The sequence below is a fragment of the Egretta garzetta genome, unplaced genomic scaffold (assembly GCF_000687185.1).
Source record: "Egretta garzetta isolate BGI_Z169 unplaced genomic scaffold, ASM68718v1 scaffold240, whole genome shotgun sequence".
NCBI lineage: Eukaryota > Metazoa > Chordata > Aves > Pelecaniformes > Ardeidae > Egretta > Egretta garzetta.
In genome coordinates this window covers 757,091-777,041 of record NW_009258480.1, presented here as the reverse complement: position 1 = coordinate 777,041, position 19,951 = coordinate 757,091, and the positions used below count along the sequence as shown (strand labels likewise).

Here is a 19,951-nt window from a genome sequence, read left to right as displayed (position 1 = left end):
CTTTGCTGAAGTCCAGGTAGACAACATCCACAGCCTTTCCCTCATCTACCAGGCGGGTCACCTGGTCCTTTTATGAACCCATGCTGACTGGGCCTGATCCCCTGATTGTCCTCCATGTGCCTGGTGAGCACACTCAAGATGAACCTCTCCATAATCTTCCCCGGTACTGAGGTCAGGCTGACAGGTCTGTAGTTCCCCAGATCCTCCTTCTGGCCCTTCTTGAAGATAGGCGTCACATTTGCCAACCTCCAGTCATCTGGGACCTCCCCTGTTATCCAGTTTTCCCCATAGACTTGTGGATGTCCAGGTGGCATAGCAGGTCAAAGACTGCTTCCTCCTGGATTATGGGGGGTTTATTCCACTCACTGTCCCCATCTTCCAGCTCTGAAGGCTGGGTACCCTGGATATAACTCGTCGGGCCATTAAAGACCGAGGCAAAGAAGGCGTTCAGTATCTCTGCCTTTTCCTCATCTTTAGTGGCATTGTTCCTCCTTGCATCCACTAGAGGATGGAGGTTCTCCCTGGCTCTCTTTTTGCTGTTAACATATTTATAAAAACTTTTCTTATTATCCCTTACAACAGTGACCAGGTTAAATTCCAGCTGGGCTTTTGCCTTTCTAATTTCCTCTCTGCATGACCTGACAAGATCCCTGTACTCTTCTTGGGTTGCCTGCCCCTTCTTCCAGAGCTGGTAAGCTCTCCTTTTTTCCTTAGTTGCAGTAGTAGACTTCTGTCCAGCTGTGACAACTTGCAAATAAACCAGTCTTCTATATTAAAAAAATAATTCAAACATAATGTTTTTGAGAGCACATCTGCATTATTTTGTATTTAGTTATGTTAATGTAAATAAAGAAGAACTATTTTAAGAATCAGCTAGAATACTTTAATTCGGCTAGTGAAGAACATCATATTATAGCCTCACATTAGAGACAATTGTATTAAAATATTTGTACAGTTATGTAAGGGATGCTTTCTGTAGAATAGCCATACTTTTCTGGTATATATTTAAGCTTAAATAGCAGTAATAAAAGTTCTTACATAGAAGTAGTAAACAAAGTTGTCTGCTCCAAGTACCTAGAAGACCAAAAGTGACAAACTTACTAACTAGGGGTTCTATGGGAAGCTAGGACCCTGGAGTTGTAGATGGATAGAAAAACAGAACTTCCCGTGCCTTGGTTGGCACTGTATGTTTCTAAACTACACCATTGGAGTGACTGGCTGGACACATCATTTTACTAACAGAAGCATGTACAGAACTGAATAGTGAAAGGAAGAAGAGTAGTATGAACTTACTTTGCTTTGAGAATTACGGTGTATGAGCAAATAGTTGGTTTAGTCCAATACGTCCAAGAAGTGGTCATAGTTTTGTCACTTATGAAAGTAGTTCATGTGCTAACCTGCAGTTTTGTAGGTCATGCTTACTACTTTTTATTTCCTTTCATATAGGCCAAGCTTCCTTCTTTCCCCACAAATTAATTGATAAAACAATGTAACTAAGCACCTCACAGGAGCTGATCTGCACAACTCCTATACGCATGTGGGAAAAGAAAATGCAGCTATGGAGCCTCAGTCTGAAGGCACATCTGGAGACTCACAGAAAAGGGAAGAACTTTGCTTGGAAATGCAAAAGAGAACAAACCTGGCAGCTCATACTACCTATCCAACACCTTGATGAAGCAGCTGACAAAGTAGGCTAATTGTAAACCACTCTTACTAATTTAGGAGCCTATTTTATCATTACTTAAGGTAACCAAGCTTAAACTGATACCTTTCATTTCAGAATAATCAAAAAAACCTAAAGTAGTCATGCTTATTACATTGTGAACTTTCAAAGCATGTATGTGCAAAAATATATCCTATATATTTTAATGCTTTCAGAAATAACAAATTAACTGAAGTATAAGAGGTAGCTGACTGTCTGGTTCAAAATCACAGACAGTTTAGGCTCTTCTCTGTTTACCGTTTTCATTACTTGACACATATCAGTAAAGCAGCCTGCCAGCCCTGTTTAAAAAGAAGTTGTAAATAGTTCCAAATTATAGTAAGTAAAAGAAATTTATAAGGTTTAAAAATAATTCATGACCAAGTTATTTAGGTGACTTAACATCCTTCTAGTTCAAAAATAATCTGCTACATATTTTTACAGTAATTTAAAATGTCCTATATCAAGGTATTTTTTTGTTATTTTGGGAAACCATATCTTACATTTCAGTATTATTCATTCAGACTATGAAGAATTTGAGACATGGCCTATTAATAATTCTATACTTGTAAAGTCTCTGTAACAGGTCAGGTTTTGGCAAGTTAGTTGGCATTATGTCTAAAATAATGTTATTATGAAAAAATGAAAATGTTTTTTTTGCTATGCCAAGTATAAACTATATATTCCTCTTGTAAATGAAATCATGTGTTCTTTCCTAATGCCTAATTATTACCGTGAATTATTACTCTTTTAATCTTAGGGAGGTTAACCACCCGCTCTTTTGATTGAAGGTTACAGAAATAATTTTTCTAAATGACTAATCACATCAGGAAGTGGCAGTGATATAATCAGTGATATCATAACAGAACATATTTTTATTACCTCATGCAGAGATTCAACTAAGTGATTTTCACAGTCAGTTATGAGCTATCCTTCACCCATATGTGTAACAAATTCCCAGCTGGCATTTCATCTTAATGAAAAGGAGGGTATTAGACCGCTAAAGTAAGTACACAACCCTTGCTGAGCTTATAAGGAATTCTAAGTTGCTGCAAATTTCTGACTCCAACTGGTACGCATGTGATGACTGAAAACTGTGTTTCTGAATGCCAATAGATATCAACGTGATATGACAATTCCTTCTAGCCCTAGAATGTGAACCATAAAGTGCCATGTGACAAAAAGAAAACTGTCTTTGGGATGATGTAACAAAATCTGTTTTCCTTACATTCACTGACCCAGAATTTTCTGTTTGATTTCTTCTCCATGTATGAAAAGGACAGGCATGCTATATAATTTGTCAGTTAATATTCTATATTGCTTATTATTAATATCATCAACAAAAACCAACAAAGTTGAAGGCTTTAATATGCATTAAGAATAAGGAAATCAAGTTATCAAACCTAATAATGAAAACAAAATATTTCACGTATTTTTAGATATAAAATATGGAAATTGTGTATGATAAACTGCAAATTATTTTAAAATGATAAAGCACTTCAGATATACATTTTCAAATCAAAGTCTCAATGCACTTAGAAAACAAAGTCTCAGTACACTTTGAAAACAAAGCCTCAGAGTTGTCCTAAATTAGAATTATAATTTGGGACAGTACAGCAAAATAAAATAACAGTTCATATTCTGTCACAATTTGATTTGCTATGATTAAAATTTGAACGTATGCCAAAGAAATGTTTCTTCACATAATGAGAAAAATTCATTAGATCTGATTAGAGTTTTCTACCTGTGGGTACAAAAATAGTCATTAAAAAAAAAAAAAGGATTTTCATGTACTTTTCCTATGAATGCTTATCCCAAGATATTTGGACACATTTAATTTAATAGCAGGATGATTATAGAACAGTCTTGTTTTTAATTCGTAAATTAGATTTTTTTTCCTTATAAAGACTATGAAAAACTACAATAAGTAGCCTTAGATTTTATCTAAAGAAGATTTTTTTCCTCAAAACAAATATGTACGCATATGAGCTGTAATAAAATTTTTATTAACCTAGTTTGAATTTGCAATTCACATAAATAAATAATTACTTATTAAGTAATTTTCATAGAATCATAGAATCGCTTGATTAAAAAAATTAAAATTAAGTAATTTTATTTTACATTAAGCTTTGATTTCTGGTGCATAGCTTTAAATATCACAGGTTACAATAACTTACTCATTTTTCTGGTTGTGGCAAGTTTCCCTCTGATTTTATTGACAGAATGTTAAGGGATTAAATTGGGTGTTCACATTTTCTAGTTTCTGTCACATTTTAGATTGTACTGACAGATTATTGAAAGAAAAGGGACTCACAGAGCATGATAATAACATTTAGATTATCTTTGTCTGCAACCACTTCCTAAAAGTTTGCAGTGGAAGATTCAGCTACTGAAAAATTCTTCCAACCCTTTGGGATTTAGTGCAAGATTTTAACCAAGAAGCACTGTTTTAGTATTTTCTTTACTATTTTTTAACCATTTCTGTGCCATGGGCTGTAAAAAAAATGCATATTCTGAAACTGTAGTTGACACAATCTGCTTATACCTGAATACACCAGATGAAGGCAGGAGGAAAAAAAGACTGGAATATGAGACACCCCACCTGGAGTACTGTATCCAGTTCTGGGGTCCCCAGTACAAGAAGGACATGGACCTGCTAGAGCAGGCCTCATTTGGCCTTATTATAAAGATGGATATATTACGCTATTGAGATATACCTGAGGTGTCATAAAGGTAGTAGATATTTTGCAAGTTAAAAAAAAAAAATTAACCCATGATCTTGAAGAAATAATGATGCAGGGTTTCTCTGTGGAAATTAATACTCTTTCCAGAAGTCACATAGAAAATAGTTTCAAAGCAATGGTTTCCTGTAACATTCTATTGAATATGCAATTTCCTATTTGTATTAAATGTCACTGAGGAAGCCTGCTTCTCCAACATAACTTTCTTGCTATAGTTTTTGTTTATTTTGGTTTTACTGTTTTTAATTCTAGAGAGAGCACTTCAGATCCATACATGATTTTCCAGATATGAAAATGGCCTTCTGATAAAATCAAAATAAAATCAAAACAAAATCAAAACAACTTCATTAATTAAAAAATATTACCTGAGCAATGAGGAAGAGATCCACTCCAGTGTCCATTTAACTGACATGTACGAGATGACTGCCCTAACAGCGATCGTCTACCTGTGCAGGTATAATGAACAGTAGACCCAAACGTATATTTATCTCCAGACAGGACCGCGTTAGGAGGAACGCCAGGATGGCCACAGTCAATCACTACAATGCATAATTATTGGAGATAAAAAAAGGTTATTATCACTGATCAAACAGGTTTTAGCTGTAATTTTCATAATTCCATACATAAACTTTGTAAAGAGGATAACATTTTTAACATTTGGGGAAGGAAAGCACATTATGTGATTAAAAATGAAAAATATATTACAGACCAAAAGCTGTGAAAAAAATGTTTGGAGGTGTCAGAAAGCTGTTTTAGATATAGACATTGATGTCCAAAGACATTCATTCACTAAAATGATCTTTATGACATGAACACATACATACACAGAAACACACACTCATGCATGTACTCTTCAGAGAAAACAACCAGGAAGATGGTATCTGCCAAAGTCACTGCTGAGGTAGAGAATATGCAGATCTCCATCTCTCATCCAGTGGTCCCAAATCAAATTTCTTTCTCCTAATGCTAAATGATTTAAGTTCATTCTTATTTAACTATGGACATTCCCACTACTTTGAACTTCTTTTGTGATTACACATTAATTATAATAGAATCATAGCATCATAGAATCATAGGTTGGAAGGGACCTCAAGGATCATCTAGTCCAACCTTTCTAGGCAAGAGTACAATCTAGACAAGACGGCCCAGAAGCCTGTCCACCTGAGTCTTAAAAGGGTCCAAAGTGGCAGACTCAACCACTTCCCTGGGAAGATTATTCCAATAGTTGATTGTTCTCATTGTGAAAAATTTCCCTCATGCCCAATTGGAATCTCCCCAAGAGCAATTTGTATCCATTCCCCCATGTCCTCCTCCATTTAACTCCTTGTGAAAAGGGAGTCTCCATCTTCCTTATAGCTACCCCTTAGGTACTGGTACATGGTGATGAGATCCCCCCTAAGCCTCCTTTTCCCAAGGCTGATCAAACCCAGTTCTCTCAGCTTGTCCTCATACAGCAGGCTTCCCAGTCCTGTGATTATCTTGGTGGCCGTTTTCTCGCCCCCCTCCAGCCTGTTCACATCTTTTTTGTATAGCGGGGACCAAAACTGTACACAGTATTCCAGGTGTAGCCTGAAAAGTGCTGAGTAGAGTAGGATAATGACTTCTTTATCTCTGCTGGTGATGCCCTTTTTGATGCAATCCAGCATCCTATTGGCCTTCTTGACTGTGGCAGTACACTGCTTACTCATTTTGAGCTTGTTGTCCACCAGGACACCCAGGTCCCCTTCCACAGAGCTGTTCTCCAGCCGCGTGGATCCCAGTCTGTGCTGCACTCCTGGATTGTGTTTTCCCAAGTTCAAGACCAGTTTGTTACCAGTTTGCCTGTCATGTTCATCATGAGGGGGTACCTTTCCTCTGACCTTCCTTTTCTGGCTGTCATACATGTGAAAGTCCTTATTAATCCCTTGCCAAATTCAGCTCCATCCTCATCATGGCCTTCCTGACCTAATCCCTACAGAACCAGGCAGTGTCCCTGCACTCTTCCCAGGATACCTGACCCTTCTTCCACTGCCTGCGCATTTCCTTCTTGCCTTTTAGTTTGACCAGCTGGTCTCAACTCATTCATGCTGGTCTCTTGCCTTCCTTTCCTGACTTTTTACATTTGGGGATCAAGAGCTCTTGATCTCTGTGGAAAGTGTCCTTAAAGTTCTGCCAGCTGATCTAGTCCTGTTCCATCACATACCTGCACAGTACCTATTTATAGCTGTGTAAATTTAGTTTTACCTTAAGCTTTGATTCAGATTTAAAGAATAATAAGGGAAGAAGAAAAATAAAATAGAAGAACATTATTAATCTTCTTCAGAGTATATAAAAATGTCAGGTCAAATTATATATTTTCATTGTTATGGAAATTTATCAATCAATTTCTCTTACGCCAAACCCTTACTTTCTTTAAAAAGAAAAAAGTAATTCTGAGAGAAAGATATGCAAATAATTCTTTTGCCAGTGTGACATTTCAATGGCTATTTCTTTTTCCCTGAAAACCCCCCAATCAATAAAATACATAGCTAATACTGATTATGGATGAGATATATAACATTCTGGGAAAACAGAAAGAAATATAAATTTATATCCTCTTCTGGTCAAATGTGATGATGTACCAGTAAAATTACGGCATTATTAGTTTAAAGCCTGATTAAATTTACAAATGTTATACCTTAATTCTTAAACACTGAATTAATAAGTACACTTGACGTTTCTTAAAACTGTATAGTTGTCAACAATTCTTATCATTGTATCTGACAGCTGGAAATGGTTGTATAGGTCATCTTGTGAGGAAAGAAATATCAGGACAAGGTGCTGCAATACAATTATTGAGAGGATGGCACAGACACCAGCAAAAAATTAGTCTACAATATTTGGATTTCAGGCTTGGAAGGTGTGGATTGTGTGTACTCACATCTCAGTAGCTTAAAAATAACAAAACAGAACATGTCTATCAGAACTAAATTGTGAATACTTTGCAGTACAAAAAACCCAGATTTAAAGTATTTTACTAGCAACATGTGCCTAAGTAACATATGCCCCTGAAAGTCTTTAATTCAAAGGGAGAGTTGAAAGGGCTTTATGATCCAGGCTAACACTGAATTCTGCTTCTTACAGGATTTATAGTAGATAGAAGTACTCTAGCTACAACACATTTCAAAGGAATCGAGTCACATTATAGGTGAACAACTTTTCCTTTGTTACTGTGTCTCTTCTCCATTACTCTAGTGATATATCAAAAAAACTGTGTTCTCTGAGACTAGTTAGAGATTGAAATGCTACATCAAAAAAATAATCCAACCTGTACCAAAGAAAAACATACAGCAAGCTTTTCACTTCTTTTCCATTGATCTTACATTGGAAAAATGTGCAGACTACTAAATGACTGCCCTGCATATGTCCAAAAAGGAAAAAATTTGCAAAACACTGGAGAAGGTGAAAGGCTCTTATAAAAAAAATATTCAGTAGCTTCATCAGAATAAGTTTTGGTAAGCTTTATGATTACAAAATATCATGGATAGCGTCTAGGCTAGAATTCATTGACCCCTCCATATAAATGACACAAATAAAGCTAAAGGATGCCCTTTCAAAAGTACATTTAGCACTTTTACTCCCAAATGTCAGCTTAAAAGAAGAGTAAAATATGTATCATTAAATTACTTGTGAAAATTCTGGAAGACTAAGAGATAAAAATGCAAAAGTAGAAAGATGAAATCTTTGCACCTTACTTTTAGAATTCCTTTCTCTTTGGAGATATGTTACTATTAAGTAACACTTATCCTTCTGGAATGGTAATGTTACCTTAAAATTTAATGTGAAACTGTTAGAGACTCTGTTATAAGTTTAACAGTGACTTGCAATCAACCTATTTTTCCCATTAAAGAAAGGGACAACTTCCAGAATGGAAAGCTTTAATGGTAATAGGAAATAAAGTTGCAGATCTTCTGGGTTTTTTAGAGAGAGAATAGCAGCACTGGAGAAACTTCAATTAAGAAAAACTGATAAAGGTAAAACTGAGAACTAATATCTACAATATTGCAAATATCGGTCCATGATTCCTGAATAAGGAGCCCTTTAAACTCTAGAAAATATAGCTTTCAGCCTCTCTCAGGGACAAATTTTGATCCTAAACCAAAAACTTTTTCAAGACTTACATAGAACTGGGGTAACCAGCTGTCCCAGCCAATTAAAAACCTATGAAACATCTGTGGCTATACCTACACCACAGTTAGAAAGCTGTTCATGACAAGGCAGAACAAAAATAGTCTCCTTAGGTTGACCAACTTGCTTTAGTGGATAGGTTGCATATGACTATAAAGTTCAGGTACATCTGGTAGTGTGGTAAGCTGAGGACATTATCCAGAGGACACTTTTGGTGGTCTACAGTGCCATTACTATTTGCTCACTGTCTTCATAGATAGTCTGATCTTGCTGCTGTCCCAAGAGAAGTCCAGAAAGTACTATAGTGATATAAATCAATAACTGGGTATTATAATTTTTAAGTTTCAGTGTGATTATAGCTCTGTTGGCCAATGGAGGCCACATACTAGAAAATTCAAAATATATTTTGACCTTTTATCCCTGATACCAGGGGTCACTGTGCTGAAGCACTCAGAGATGTTTATTTCAGTTATTGCATTTCCCAAGGTTTCTATGTTTTTTGCTATATACAATAATAATGTAATTGTGCTACTTCAGCTGCTACTGAGACCTTCTGTCATTACTGCACATGCACAAATGTATATAAATATGATTATTCTAATTGCTGTCATGAGACTTATCGAAATGATGTGTAAAATAATACCTACTCTAGTCCACATTCTTTGTAGAAGCATACACATTATCTACTTACTAATGCATTCAGGTAGAGGTTTGTCCCAGTGGCCATTTGGTTGACAAATTAAAACTGAAGAGCCAAATAAAAAATATCCAGGATTACAGTCATAAAATACTACTGTGCCATATGTGAAATTTCCATGTTCAATTTTACTTTCTCTTATAGAATTTGCAGGAATTCCAGGATCAGAACAATTGACCACTGAAAAGAAAAAGAGCACAGACTTCAGAGTCATACAAATACAGCCTACTGTATTTAAATGGTCTTTAAATGGTCTCCTATCCTTTGTATGAGAAAATTCCAATGTGTTGCTACTTTGATTTTATATAACCTGATTTTATATATAATGATACTGAAATAGGAAAGTGATATTAAACCAGGAGGTGCTAAAGCCAGGAGATGCTAAACTCAGAGCAAATAAAAGAAAATGTTTCTTCAGAGTGTGATGATGCTGTAAAAGTATTTGCTACTAAAAGGGACTGGACATACCAATATATTCAATTTATACTCTTGCCTTGACTTAAACTATTGCCCACAGCTAGTTATGGGGCTAGATGTGCCTTTGGTCTAACCCACACAGCCATGCAAATATAATTAAGTTCTTATAATAACATTTTTATAAGAACACCTTTGAAGCAGATGTTTTGAGCTAAAGGGCACACAGTCAGTTAGGTAAGACTGTGATGATTATACTAGAACAGAGAAATATCCCAACAAATGTGTATGTGCTTTTAAAAATATGGGTAAGCTTTGATGGATAAGAATACTGATGGATTTTTTTGAGTCCTCAACTACTTTAGGATTTATTTGTTTGAAAATCACTGAAGACTGATTTTTGGTTTGTTTTTTTTTTTTATTTTTCATAACTTACAGCTGTCTGGTGAGGCGAGCATAATACTTATTTTGGGCATCATGGAGATTTTTTTAAGAGTTTCCATGCAACATGCTCCTCTGGTCAAGCAACCACAACATCACCTACTCAGTTACTCTAGAAAAGTACAGGTCATGAAAAATAGTACCCTTATGTCCTTATAAACTACATCATGTTTATATGCATACATGTGTATTTACCTGCGTGCAAATATGTATATCTGCATGTGTATGTACATTTTTATGTGTACATAAAAGTATCAAAATATGCTAAAATGTCTATAAACTACAAAGAAAAAAAAAACCTATTGCCAGATGCAATTTAGGATCATTTTTCCCACCTACATCAGTCAATGTAGTTATTTTATGGCTCACTTACTTCTCTTTAATCACTATCTTAAATGTTGGTGTCTGTTTGTGTGCTCCTCCTAGCAGTTCTCAAATATTGGTACCGCAAGACTAGAATACATAATTTTTTCAAAGATAGAAATAACTTTCTGGTTGGATTTGACTTTAACATTAAATGATAGATCTGTTTTTTTAGTTGTATTGATAGACAGTGCGGAAAAATTGTGGTTTGGTTTTCTTGTTTTTTTTTTTCCTGGAGGAAATTTGAACTATATTTCTATACATTTTCATCTTTGTAGATAAGCATTTTATAACGATTGGACATTAATCATCACGTTATTAAGCATGTACTTTAAATAATGTAAATTATTAATAAATCTGGAATAGTAAACACTTGAAAGAAAATACAAGGAGCTTTGACCATTTCAATAGTTTTCCTCTACTAGTATAGTTGGCTAGGAAACTACCTATTTAGCAAAGCTGCAGACAGTATAACAACAGCAAGTGCACTGCTGAATTCTGCAAATTCAGCCTTCACAAAGCAGTGCAGCCTTTTCTATAATATTGCACTTTAGGCAGTTTACAAATATGCAAAGTAACTTTTTTTTTTTATTTAACTTCAATGCACATAAAACAAGAGCATATTACTTAGAATTGATTTCACTGCACATTACAGACATCACTAATAATATTCTACACAAAGTTTGTTCTTTTTTTTTTTTTTTTTTTTTTAAAGTGCATTCTAAAACTAATAGAAGATTTCAGGACAATGTAAAATTTCAAAGAATAACCTGATCAACTTATTTACTGATCCCTACAGGCCAATAGGCCAATAGCATATCTGACAGTTTGGCACATTACTCTGCAATACCAGAACACTGAAGTGATTTGCAACAACTGGACTGAAAATGAGATTTACTAGGTACCCTTTATACACAGTACATGTTTAGTATTGTAAATGTCAAAAATAGTAACTCATCAACAAAAAGGTCTTTGGAAATTTAGGTTCTGTAAACTATTTGGCAGTATTGCTTAAGGCAAAGCGATCAAAGGAAAGCAGAGGACACCTATTGGAAGGAAAAGATAGTAAATAAATTATTTCTCAAAGAACTTGTAGAAACCATTTAAAAAAAAAAAATCAATACAAACTAGATATATAAGAAAGTTTCTCTGCAACAGTTATCCTAGCAACCTGAATGTAGAACAGACCTAACTGAAAAATCATAGAATCATGAAACATGTTCTTTAATTATTTGATATGTAAGAGAGGCATCATTTTGTCTTGGCAGTGTCCCTTTATCTTCAGTTTATTTTTCAAACATAATTTTTCAACAATGTTTGAAAACTGTAGATGCTTGCATTCTTACCTTTGCATATTGGAGGTGGGTGGCTCCACTGCCTGTTAGCCTGACACTGTGCTTTGGTTGGTCCTTGCATAACATACCCAGTATTACATGAGAATGTCACAACATCATTGAAGTTGAAACCATTTCCACTTGTTCTTCCATAAATAGGACTACCAGGGTGACCACAGCTAACAGCTAGCATACCACAAAACAAAGAAACAAAAGACAAACAGAACATGTTGTTATCACTTTTCATGATTTATGACATGAAAGATAATCATTCTAATCATTACATAATAATATTTTAAAGTTTTGATATTATATGATACTGAGTACCTTCCATGAAAGATTCACATTTCTCTGAATTGAAAAAGAACTAAAACATATTTTAGTAAATGTTCCAGCACTTATTTAAATATTTAAATAAAATTAATAAAATTTGCCATGCAGTAATCACAGCAAATGAAGAAAACTATTCTGAAGAATCAGGAGGAAAGCAAGCACTTGATTTTCCTTGCATAATGTCTCAAATTGAAAGGAAATATTTCAGTATGTTAGTTCCTCAGGTATTATTTCTTACAAATATGTCTTAGTATTGATTCACTCTGTTTTACCTTTGAGACCAAAGTACTTAGTAAAGTTATAAATTTATGGCTGGATATATGAAATATTATGGGCACTGTGAAACTTTTCTTATATTTATAAAATTTACTACAGAAGGTAAAGTTCCTTTCCTGTGTCCACAAAAACCAGATGCAAAAATAGTAAGGACAGGAAAACAAATTAATTTTCCACAAATAATTAAAAAAATGTATAAAGATTTTCTTCTATGTCTTAACAAACTCTAGTTGTTGATAAATATAATGTTCATTGGTGATTTAAAATGAAAAAAAATCACAAAAAAATTATATACCTCTCAAATGTTTATCACTTCAGAAGCTTCATTATTTTTCTAAATTATTTTTTTTAGGTATGACAAATATATGTTCTTTTTCTTGGTCTAGAATAGACTTATGATAACTCTAAAAGAAACCCATTAATGTAAAAATATATACATATTATTTATATATATTATAAATATGTATATGCTTCATATATATGTATGTATGTATCTAATAATAATAATAATACAAATAAAATAACTTTTTATCAACAACAAAAAAGTTAAAGTGGTCCTGAAGAACTAGTATAGCTTACAGACAAGTCACAGTATACTCTATAAATGAAAGTTAAATTTAATTCTGTATGTTCCATTAATAACACTAAATAAGTTATTTTAATTAAATATATTCTCTTTATGTTACTGGCATCAGAAATTTTTATGTAAGGAACTGTATTTTTTTCCCCAAAAGAGCAATTGTAATTGTACAGCAGACTTAACATTTGTAAAACTGTCAGGCAAAGATATGCATTCAGCCCACAGACATGTTTTTTAACGTACATATAATAACAATAACAATTATTCTAGTGAAAACAGAAGTATGAAATTTGCATAAAATTTTAAACAGTACCCATGCATATACAGAACAACAGTAATACATCTATCCACTGTATAAGAAAGAAGAATGGTGAATTCAAAAGTGAAAAGGTCAGAATAGCTAAATTTAAACACATGATGTCAAAAATTCAATTAAAACATATAAAGTTAAATGAAAAAAGAAATGTGAGACTATTTTTCTACACTTCATTTGAACCTTTGATCTTAAGTGGAGCTATTCCTAAATATCTATCACAAAGTTAGAAGCAGCTGCTGTTTATAGCAGCCTTTTGCAAATCTGAGCTTTTTCCCAGGTCTTGTGTCCTTTTCTGAAGTGCTGTATTGTGCATCCTATATTCAAACAAGCAGCTTCCACTTGATTCGAGGAAGAAAATATGTCTATTTTCTCTGTTGTTAGCACATCCAAAACATTTTTTTTTCAGTTTTAACATTGGTACTACCATTTCAATTTATAAATTCTTGATTAATGGTGTTTAATTTTACTGACTTAACAGTTACCTATAAAGAAGTGTGTTGGTCTGAAATGTAATATAAAGAGGTAACGATCCATTAATAGATCATAAAGTGGAAACAAAAGTAAAAAATACAATTATAGTAGTGTTATGTGTAACTGGTTCTAAGTAAAATAAAAGAGTGAGCAGTAAGCATAATGAATTAACATCACGTATTATGATTCATCATTCAGATAGTTTCTGCTACAGAAATGTAATTATAAAAATAGAGTATTTGGGAAAGGACTAATACATTTTCAATACACTGATATTAGTGAGCCTGAATTATTGAAACATAGTTGCTATTTGCTTGAGAATCCTCCAAGAATTCTCAAATTTTCCTAAATGGAATACAGTATTTTCTGTTATTGCTTAAAGATATTTCATTTCATATGTTGACACACTTATCACACAAAAGGAACCTCATTAACAAAGCAAAAAATTCATGTCAAAAAAAGCCAAAATCCAAATCAGAAAACAAAATAACTGTATCCCTGTGAGGAGAAGAAAACAAAAAGTATAAGTTTGTTGGAGCAAACATTTTAATCATCGTTGCTGGTAGCGTAATTCAAGAGTATCTACTTATCCAACAAACACAGTAAAAGTAAATGTACATTAAATATTTCAAAAAGCCACTAAAGGACATAAAGCTATTTTCAAATTTTAGTAGCTCGGTGCCTAAGTCCATCACTTTTTGAAGAAGTTTCGTATTCATATATAAATGACAGGTATTTAGTAGCCAAAAGAGGCAATGGAAGTGATAACATTAAACTTCACCTGACAGATGAATCACAGATTTAGATTCTGAGGATCTGCTTTAAATATTTTTTTTAAATGAATACTAAGTTGCGAAGTCACTCCTCATCTTGTCTGACATAGATATTTCTGTAACATTAATCAATATGTGTTGCCATGCTTACTTACGCACACAGGATGGAAGCTGACCAGACCAGTTGTGATCCTGTTGACATATTCGTACAGAAGAACCAATCAATCTAAAACCAGGACTGCACTGGTATACAACTGTGTCTCTATATCCATAATTTTCTCCAATTACTTGGCCATTGACTATAAGATCTGGAATACCACAGTGACCAGCTAGATTTTTCAAAGCAAATAAAGAAAACAAAGACAAAATTGTAAGTAAATATGCCAGAGAAACTTTAAATATAACTCCTTAATTAAAACAAAGAAATGCTGAATATCTTTCAATTTTTTTTATAGACATAATTCAAAGGTTTATTTTTATTAACTTGCGGAAAGCTACAGTATTGCATTTGTATTGGTAGGACTGTACACATATAAAAAGTACAAAAAGGCAGTGTAACAAAGAAAATAAATGTCACTTATGTGTCCTGGTTTCATCTAAGATAATTTTCTTCCTAGTAGCTGGCATAGCGCTGTGGTTTGGATTTAGTATGAGAAGAATGTTGATAACTCACTGATGTTTTAGTTGTTGCTAAGCAGTGCTTACACCAGTCAAGGACTTTTCAGCTTCCACTGCCCTGCCAGGTGCACAAGAAGCTGGTAGGGGGCACAGCTAGTTCAGCTGACCCCAGCTGACCAAAGGGATATTCCATAACATATGACATCATGCTCAGTATATGAACTGGGGGGAGTTGGCCAAGGGGCAGTGATCGATACTTGGGGACTGGCTGGGCATTGATCAGCAGGTGGTGAGCAATTGCATTGTGCCTCACTTGTATTGTATATTCCTTATTTTTTTTTTTGCTCTCTTCCTCTCTGTTTTATTAAACTGCCTTTATAGCAACCCATGGGTTTTATTTTTTTGTTCAGTTGTCTCCCCCATCCCACTGGGGGAAGGCAGCACAGTTAGCGAGTGGCTGTGTGATACTTAGTTGCTGGCTGGGGTAAAACGATGACAATATATTATCACACTTATTTTTATAAAATATGAGTAATTCCTTTTTATGAAAACCTGTAAAATTCTATATTATTTCCCTTAGTTTTATTTTGGTTAAGATTAAACTTAATGAAGTTAACATTACACCATTATGTATTTAAATAAATAATATAAATGCATATAAATACAAGTAAAACCAATATAAATATTATTAATATCAATCCATTATAAATATCAATCCATGTGGATGTTATAAATATAGCCTCCATATAATGGAAACTAATTTATTGCTGGGATCTGATTCTCTGGATTGTCTTCCATTCATTCTCTCCTATTGATCCCATAGGATTAGAATTTTTTTACAGTAAGAATAAACATTCACTGGAACAACTTCCTCAGGGATGTGATGGAGTCTCATCACTGGAAGTTTTCAAGATGTGATTGGACAGGGTGCTAGATAATCCCATCTCAGCTCCCTTTCCAATGAAAACTTGGTCCAGATGATCTTTCGAGGTCCCTCCCAATTTGGGCTGTTCTATGATTTATTACTTCAAATCCTTCTGCCTTGTTTATTACTTCCCACTCTGTATAACAGTTACATCTTTAGAGCACTAACTATATTGCATGACTAATTGTGAGCTAGTCATTATTAGTAAAGAATTGCATATTTTTAAATAGTAAAGCCTACTTTTATGCTTGTGTAAGGTTTCTAAACTGAAAAATAAATCTAAATGTATGAAGAATATTATAAAATTATAGTTCTATTATAATAGAATTCTAAATCAACTTACTGTGACAGTGGTAAGGAATTAAATATCAATTAAAAACAGGATATGCCAGATTTGTGACACATTTTTCATCTCAATTTTAAAAACAAAGAAAACAGTTTTGCATTTTACAGGATTTGTCTCCAGTTTTTACTCTGCTTTCCAGAGGAAGTTATGTATGACTGAGAGACAAAAAAAAAAAATCTAAGCAAACACCGCCACCACCCCAAAAAAAGATGGGTTCATCCCTAATTGTTTCATTTTCAAAATACCATTTTTCATGTAGGTGCATATGGTTAGCAGTTTAGTCTGTTTGCTATTGAAAGTGTATGCAATGGTATACATAGTTCCTGTTAAGAGAACCTTTGAGAACATCACTGAAATTTTCACTAATTTATGCAGCTGAGTCAGAGACTCATTAATATTTCCTAGAAGTTTTTTTCTTTCTTTGCTTTATTTTCCCACTCTATTTCACACATCCACAAAGCTGGTCTCCCTCAGAGAAAATAGAGACCTTTCACTTATGATAGTTGCTATCACTAATAATAGTTGCTGTCAGTATTTCCCCAATAATGAGAAAAGAAGACGAAGAAGAAAAAAACCAACTCCCAAACCAACAAAAAAATCCACTACCATCCACACCCTACCAGGAAGAGTAATTATTACTTAATTTCTCTTCCATTCTATTCTGGTTTTGTTGTATTTCTTCTAGAAGCAAAGTGTTTGTTTATTTGACTATTAGTAGAATTATTCTCCTCTGTCATTTTTCTATTAAGATACCTGTGAAGAAAATAATTCCAAAATGGCTATTATATGTTAAGGACATGCACATAGTCATTGCTGCATATTCTGGTAGTTTTTATGATCAACTCTTCTGTTAATTGTTTTTCAGGAGTTACATTTTAAACTCTTATTTTAAGGGATTTTTGTGAAATAAAGATATTTATTTTCCCTTATTAACATTTTGAAATTAATTTTTGAAGTGTCATGATTTTCTTTGTGTATTATGTGTTTGCATCTATATATATAGGTGCACATATATATATACACAAATAGTCAGTTTGGGGTCTTGAAGGGTTTTTTTGATTGTGGAAAGTTTTCAAAGCTTTCAGATTACAGTTGATTCTTTGGTAGTCTGAGAAAACCAAATACTGCACGTGTATAGTTTTCTGAGAAACTGCCTTTCTTTCTGAATAAGACATACTTATTGTGCAATGGCATCAAAGATCAACTCTGTTCCTTCATTTTATCTCACAGCTGTATCCCTAAAACATTTTTCCACTCAATTGCTTGTATGTAGTATATGTATAATGTACCATAGAATTGATGTCAGTTTTTTCACACTAGTATAAAGAAGAAGTAACATAGAATTTCACTACTGCAAAAAATAGTGCAAAGCCATAAAAAGACATAACTTTAAATGTGTTCTCATTTGAGAAACATGTCATACTTACCCCAACTGAATCATTATGGAAGATGAACATTTTAGTTGTGAAATCTGGTATAATAAACTGATTGCTGTAATAACTAGCCTTCATTCAATATAACCATGAGGAGTGGCTAATTGTCTTTTGCAATGAGATAGCTAAATTAGTCCTCCTAAATGCAATCCAGGTACAAAACTGCTCAGGAGCTAAGCTCTGCAGGTGGAGTGTTTTCACTGGGGACTGAATGCAAATACTGCAAACTGGGTATCATATTGAGAGACCTCTCTGTAAATACAAATAAAATCTGCCAGAAAAACTATGGCAGAAAACTGAAAACAGATGCAAAAAGATAAGAAAGTAGAAAGGAAAGGATTGCTGAGGAAAAACTAAAGAGTGCTGCTGGGAAAACAAAGATTCAAATACTGAGCAACAACATTGCCTCCTGTTTTTTTTTTAATTTTCTTGTCTGCCAGGAAATTTATTTTGTAAATAGATGATTATGTAACCCATAATTTATAATACTGAATCAAAAAATGTCACTTTTTTAAAGGTTATGAGTGAATGCTACAAAGAAAGAGATAAAATATGAAGGTTTTAATAAGTAGGAGATTTGAGGGGGAAATAAGCACAATAACATTCTCAATTTTCAGTCTAGCAAAGCTTGAGACAATTAACTACATGAAGTATTATTAAGAAAAAAAATTAGTCAGAAAGTAGGAATGAAGGATATTAATAACGTGTGAGCACCAAATATATTATCTAACTTGGCATGAAATCGAACTCTAGCAACGAAGAATGAGCACAATAACTTAGTGTCAGAACCTCTGAAACCTCAGCTGCAAATGAGGTTTCTTTTCTGCAGATTACTCTCTGAGATGCAAGAATAGGAATAAATGAATACAGAATCTTTACATTAAATGGCAAAAAAAGTGCCTATGCTTATTTCAGCTGTCAGTAATGTCAAACATGAGCGTAGCAGTGACTGAAATCCACGTATCAATATATTATTGAAAAAAAGATATTTAAGTTATTACTCAACGAAGTTAATTAACCTGTCAAGATGACCTCAGCTGAGGAGGGAAGAATTATTTCCTGGAATTTCTTTCTTCTCTACAGGGCTTGTATTTCTTAGAAGGATATGTTCTTTTACATCCTCCTGTTCACAAACATCATCTGGAGAAAATCACAGTATTGAAAAGACACTGGCACAGCCCTGGACAAAACAAGGTTTGGGGTTTTTCTCCTGCTAGTTTCAAAAGATCTTCATCTTGCTGGCTGTTCAAGCTGTACCAATCCCATTCAGGATGAATGGCAATGTTCTTTTAGGTCTTTTTTAACCCATGGCCTACAGAGGGAAGTTCTCTGCTGAACTCCTTGAAATGGCTGAGTAACTCTTTAAAGATGAAACATCATATACCTCATTTGAAAGTCTAGTTGTTATTATTATGCAGTAGTACTGAAGAAAAAAGAGAAGCATATGGTTAACTCTAGATGTATTAATTCAGTATCACTGGAGACACAGATTCCCTTTTAGTTGAAATACCATGAGTTTAAAAAAAATAAAAAAAAAAAAAAAGCAGTGAAGAGGAAGAAGTTAGTTGCTTGTATCTTTTTCAAAAAAATTCAGGGATGAAAATAGTGGCAGAAAGGCTACGCTTCAGAGGATACATAGCCACAGAAACCTTTCAGTAACTGAAAACTGACTGGAAAAATAAAAATACCACAGTTCTTTTGTCCTTACTTGACAGAAATTTAAAGACACACTCACTCCTGAGTATGCATACCTTCCTCTGAAATAAAAGAAGTGAAAGATAACTTCCCAGGTTTCCTGTTCTTCCTTGCTCTTCCAGATACATTGTATAGGCTGTCCCCATGTGACGTAAGGCAAATAGGCAGGGAAGACGACCAGCCTGGCTGGACAGAGGTCTACTACTACGACTAAGGAAAAAAAGGAGAGCTTACCAGCTCTGGAAGAAGGGGCAGGCAACCCAAGAAGAGTACAGGGATCTTGTCAGGTCATGCAGAGAGGAAATTAGAAAGGCAAAAGCCCAGCTGGAATTTAACCTGGCCACTGT

At 34.0% G+C, this 19,951-nt stretch overlaps 1 protein-coding gene across 3 annotated transcripts in view; it reads right to left on the bottom strand.

Annotated features, from left to right (window-relative positions):
• CSMD3 (CUB and Sushi multiple domains 3) overlaps positions 1 to 19,951 on the bottom strand; it is a 699,407-nt gene that overhangs the window by 52,251 nt on the left and 627,205 nt on the right. For all 3 annotated transcript variants that reach the window (XM_009643918.2, XM_009643926.2, XM_035899525.1), the window contains 4 exons: positions 14,743 to 14,916; positions 11,851 to 12,024; positions 9,281 to 9,466; positions 4,809 to 4,982 (listed from right to left, as the gene is read on the bottom strand). In XM_009643918.2, coding sequence (XP_009642213.1) covers positions 4,809 to 4,982; positions 9,281 to 9,466; positions 11,851 to 12,024; positions 14,743 to 14,916 — 708 coding nt within the window. The remainder of the gene's footprint in view (positions 1 to 4,808; positions 4,983 to 9,280; positions 9,467 to 11,850; positions 12,025 to 14,742; positions 14,917 to 19,951) is intronic.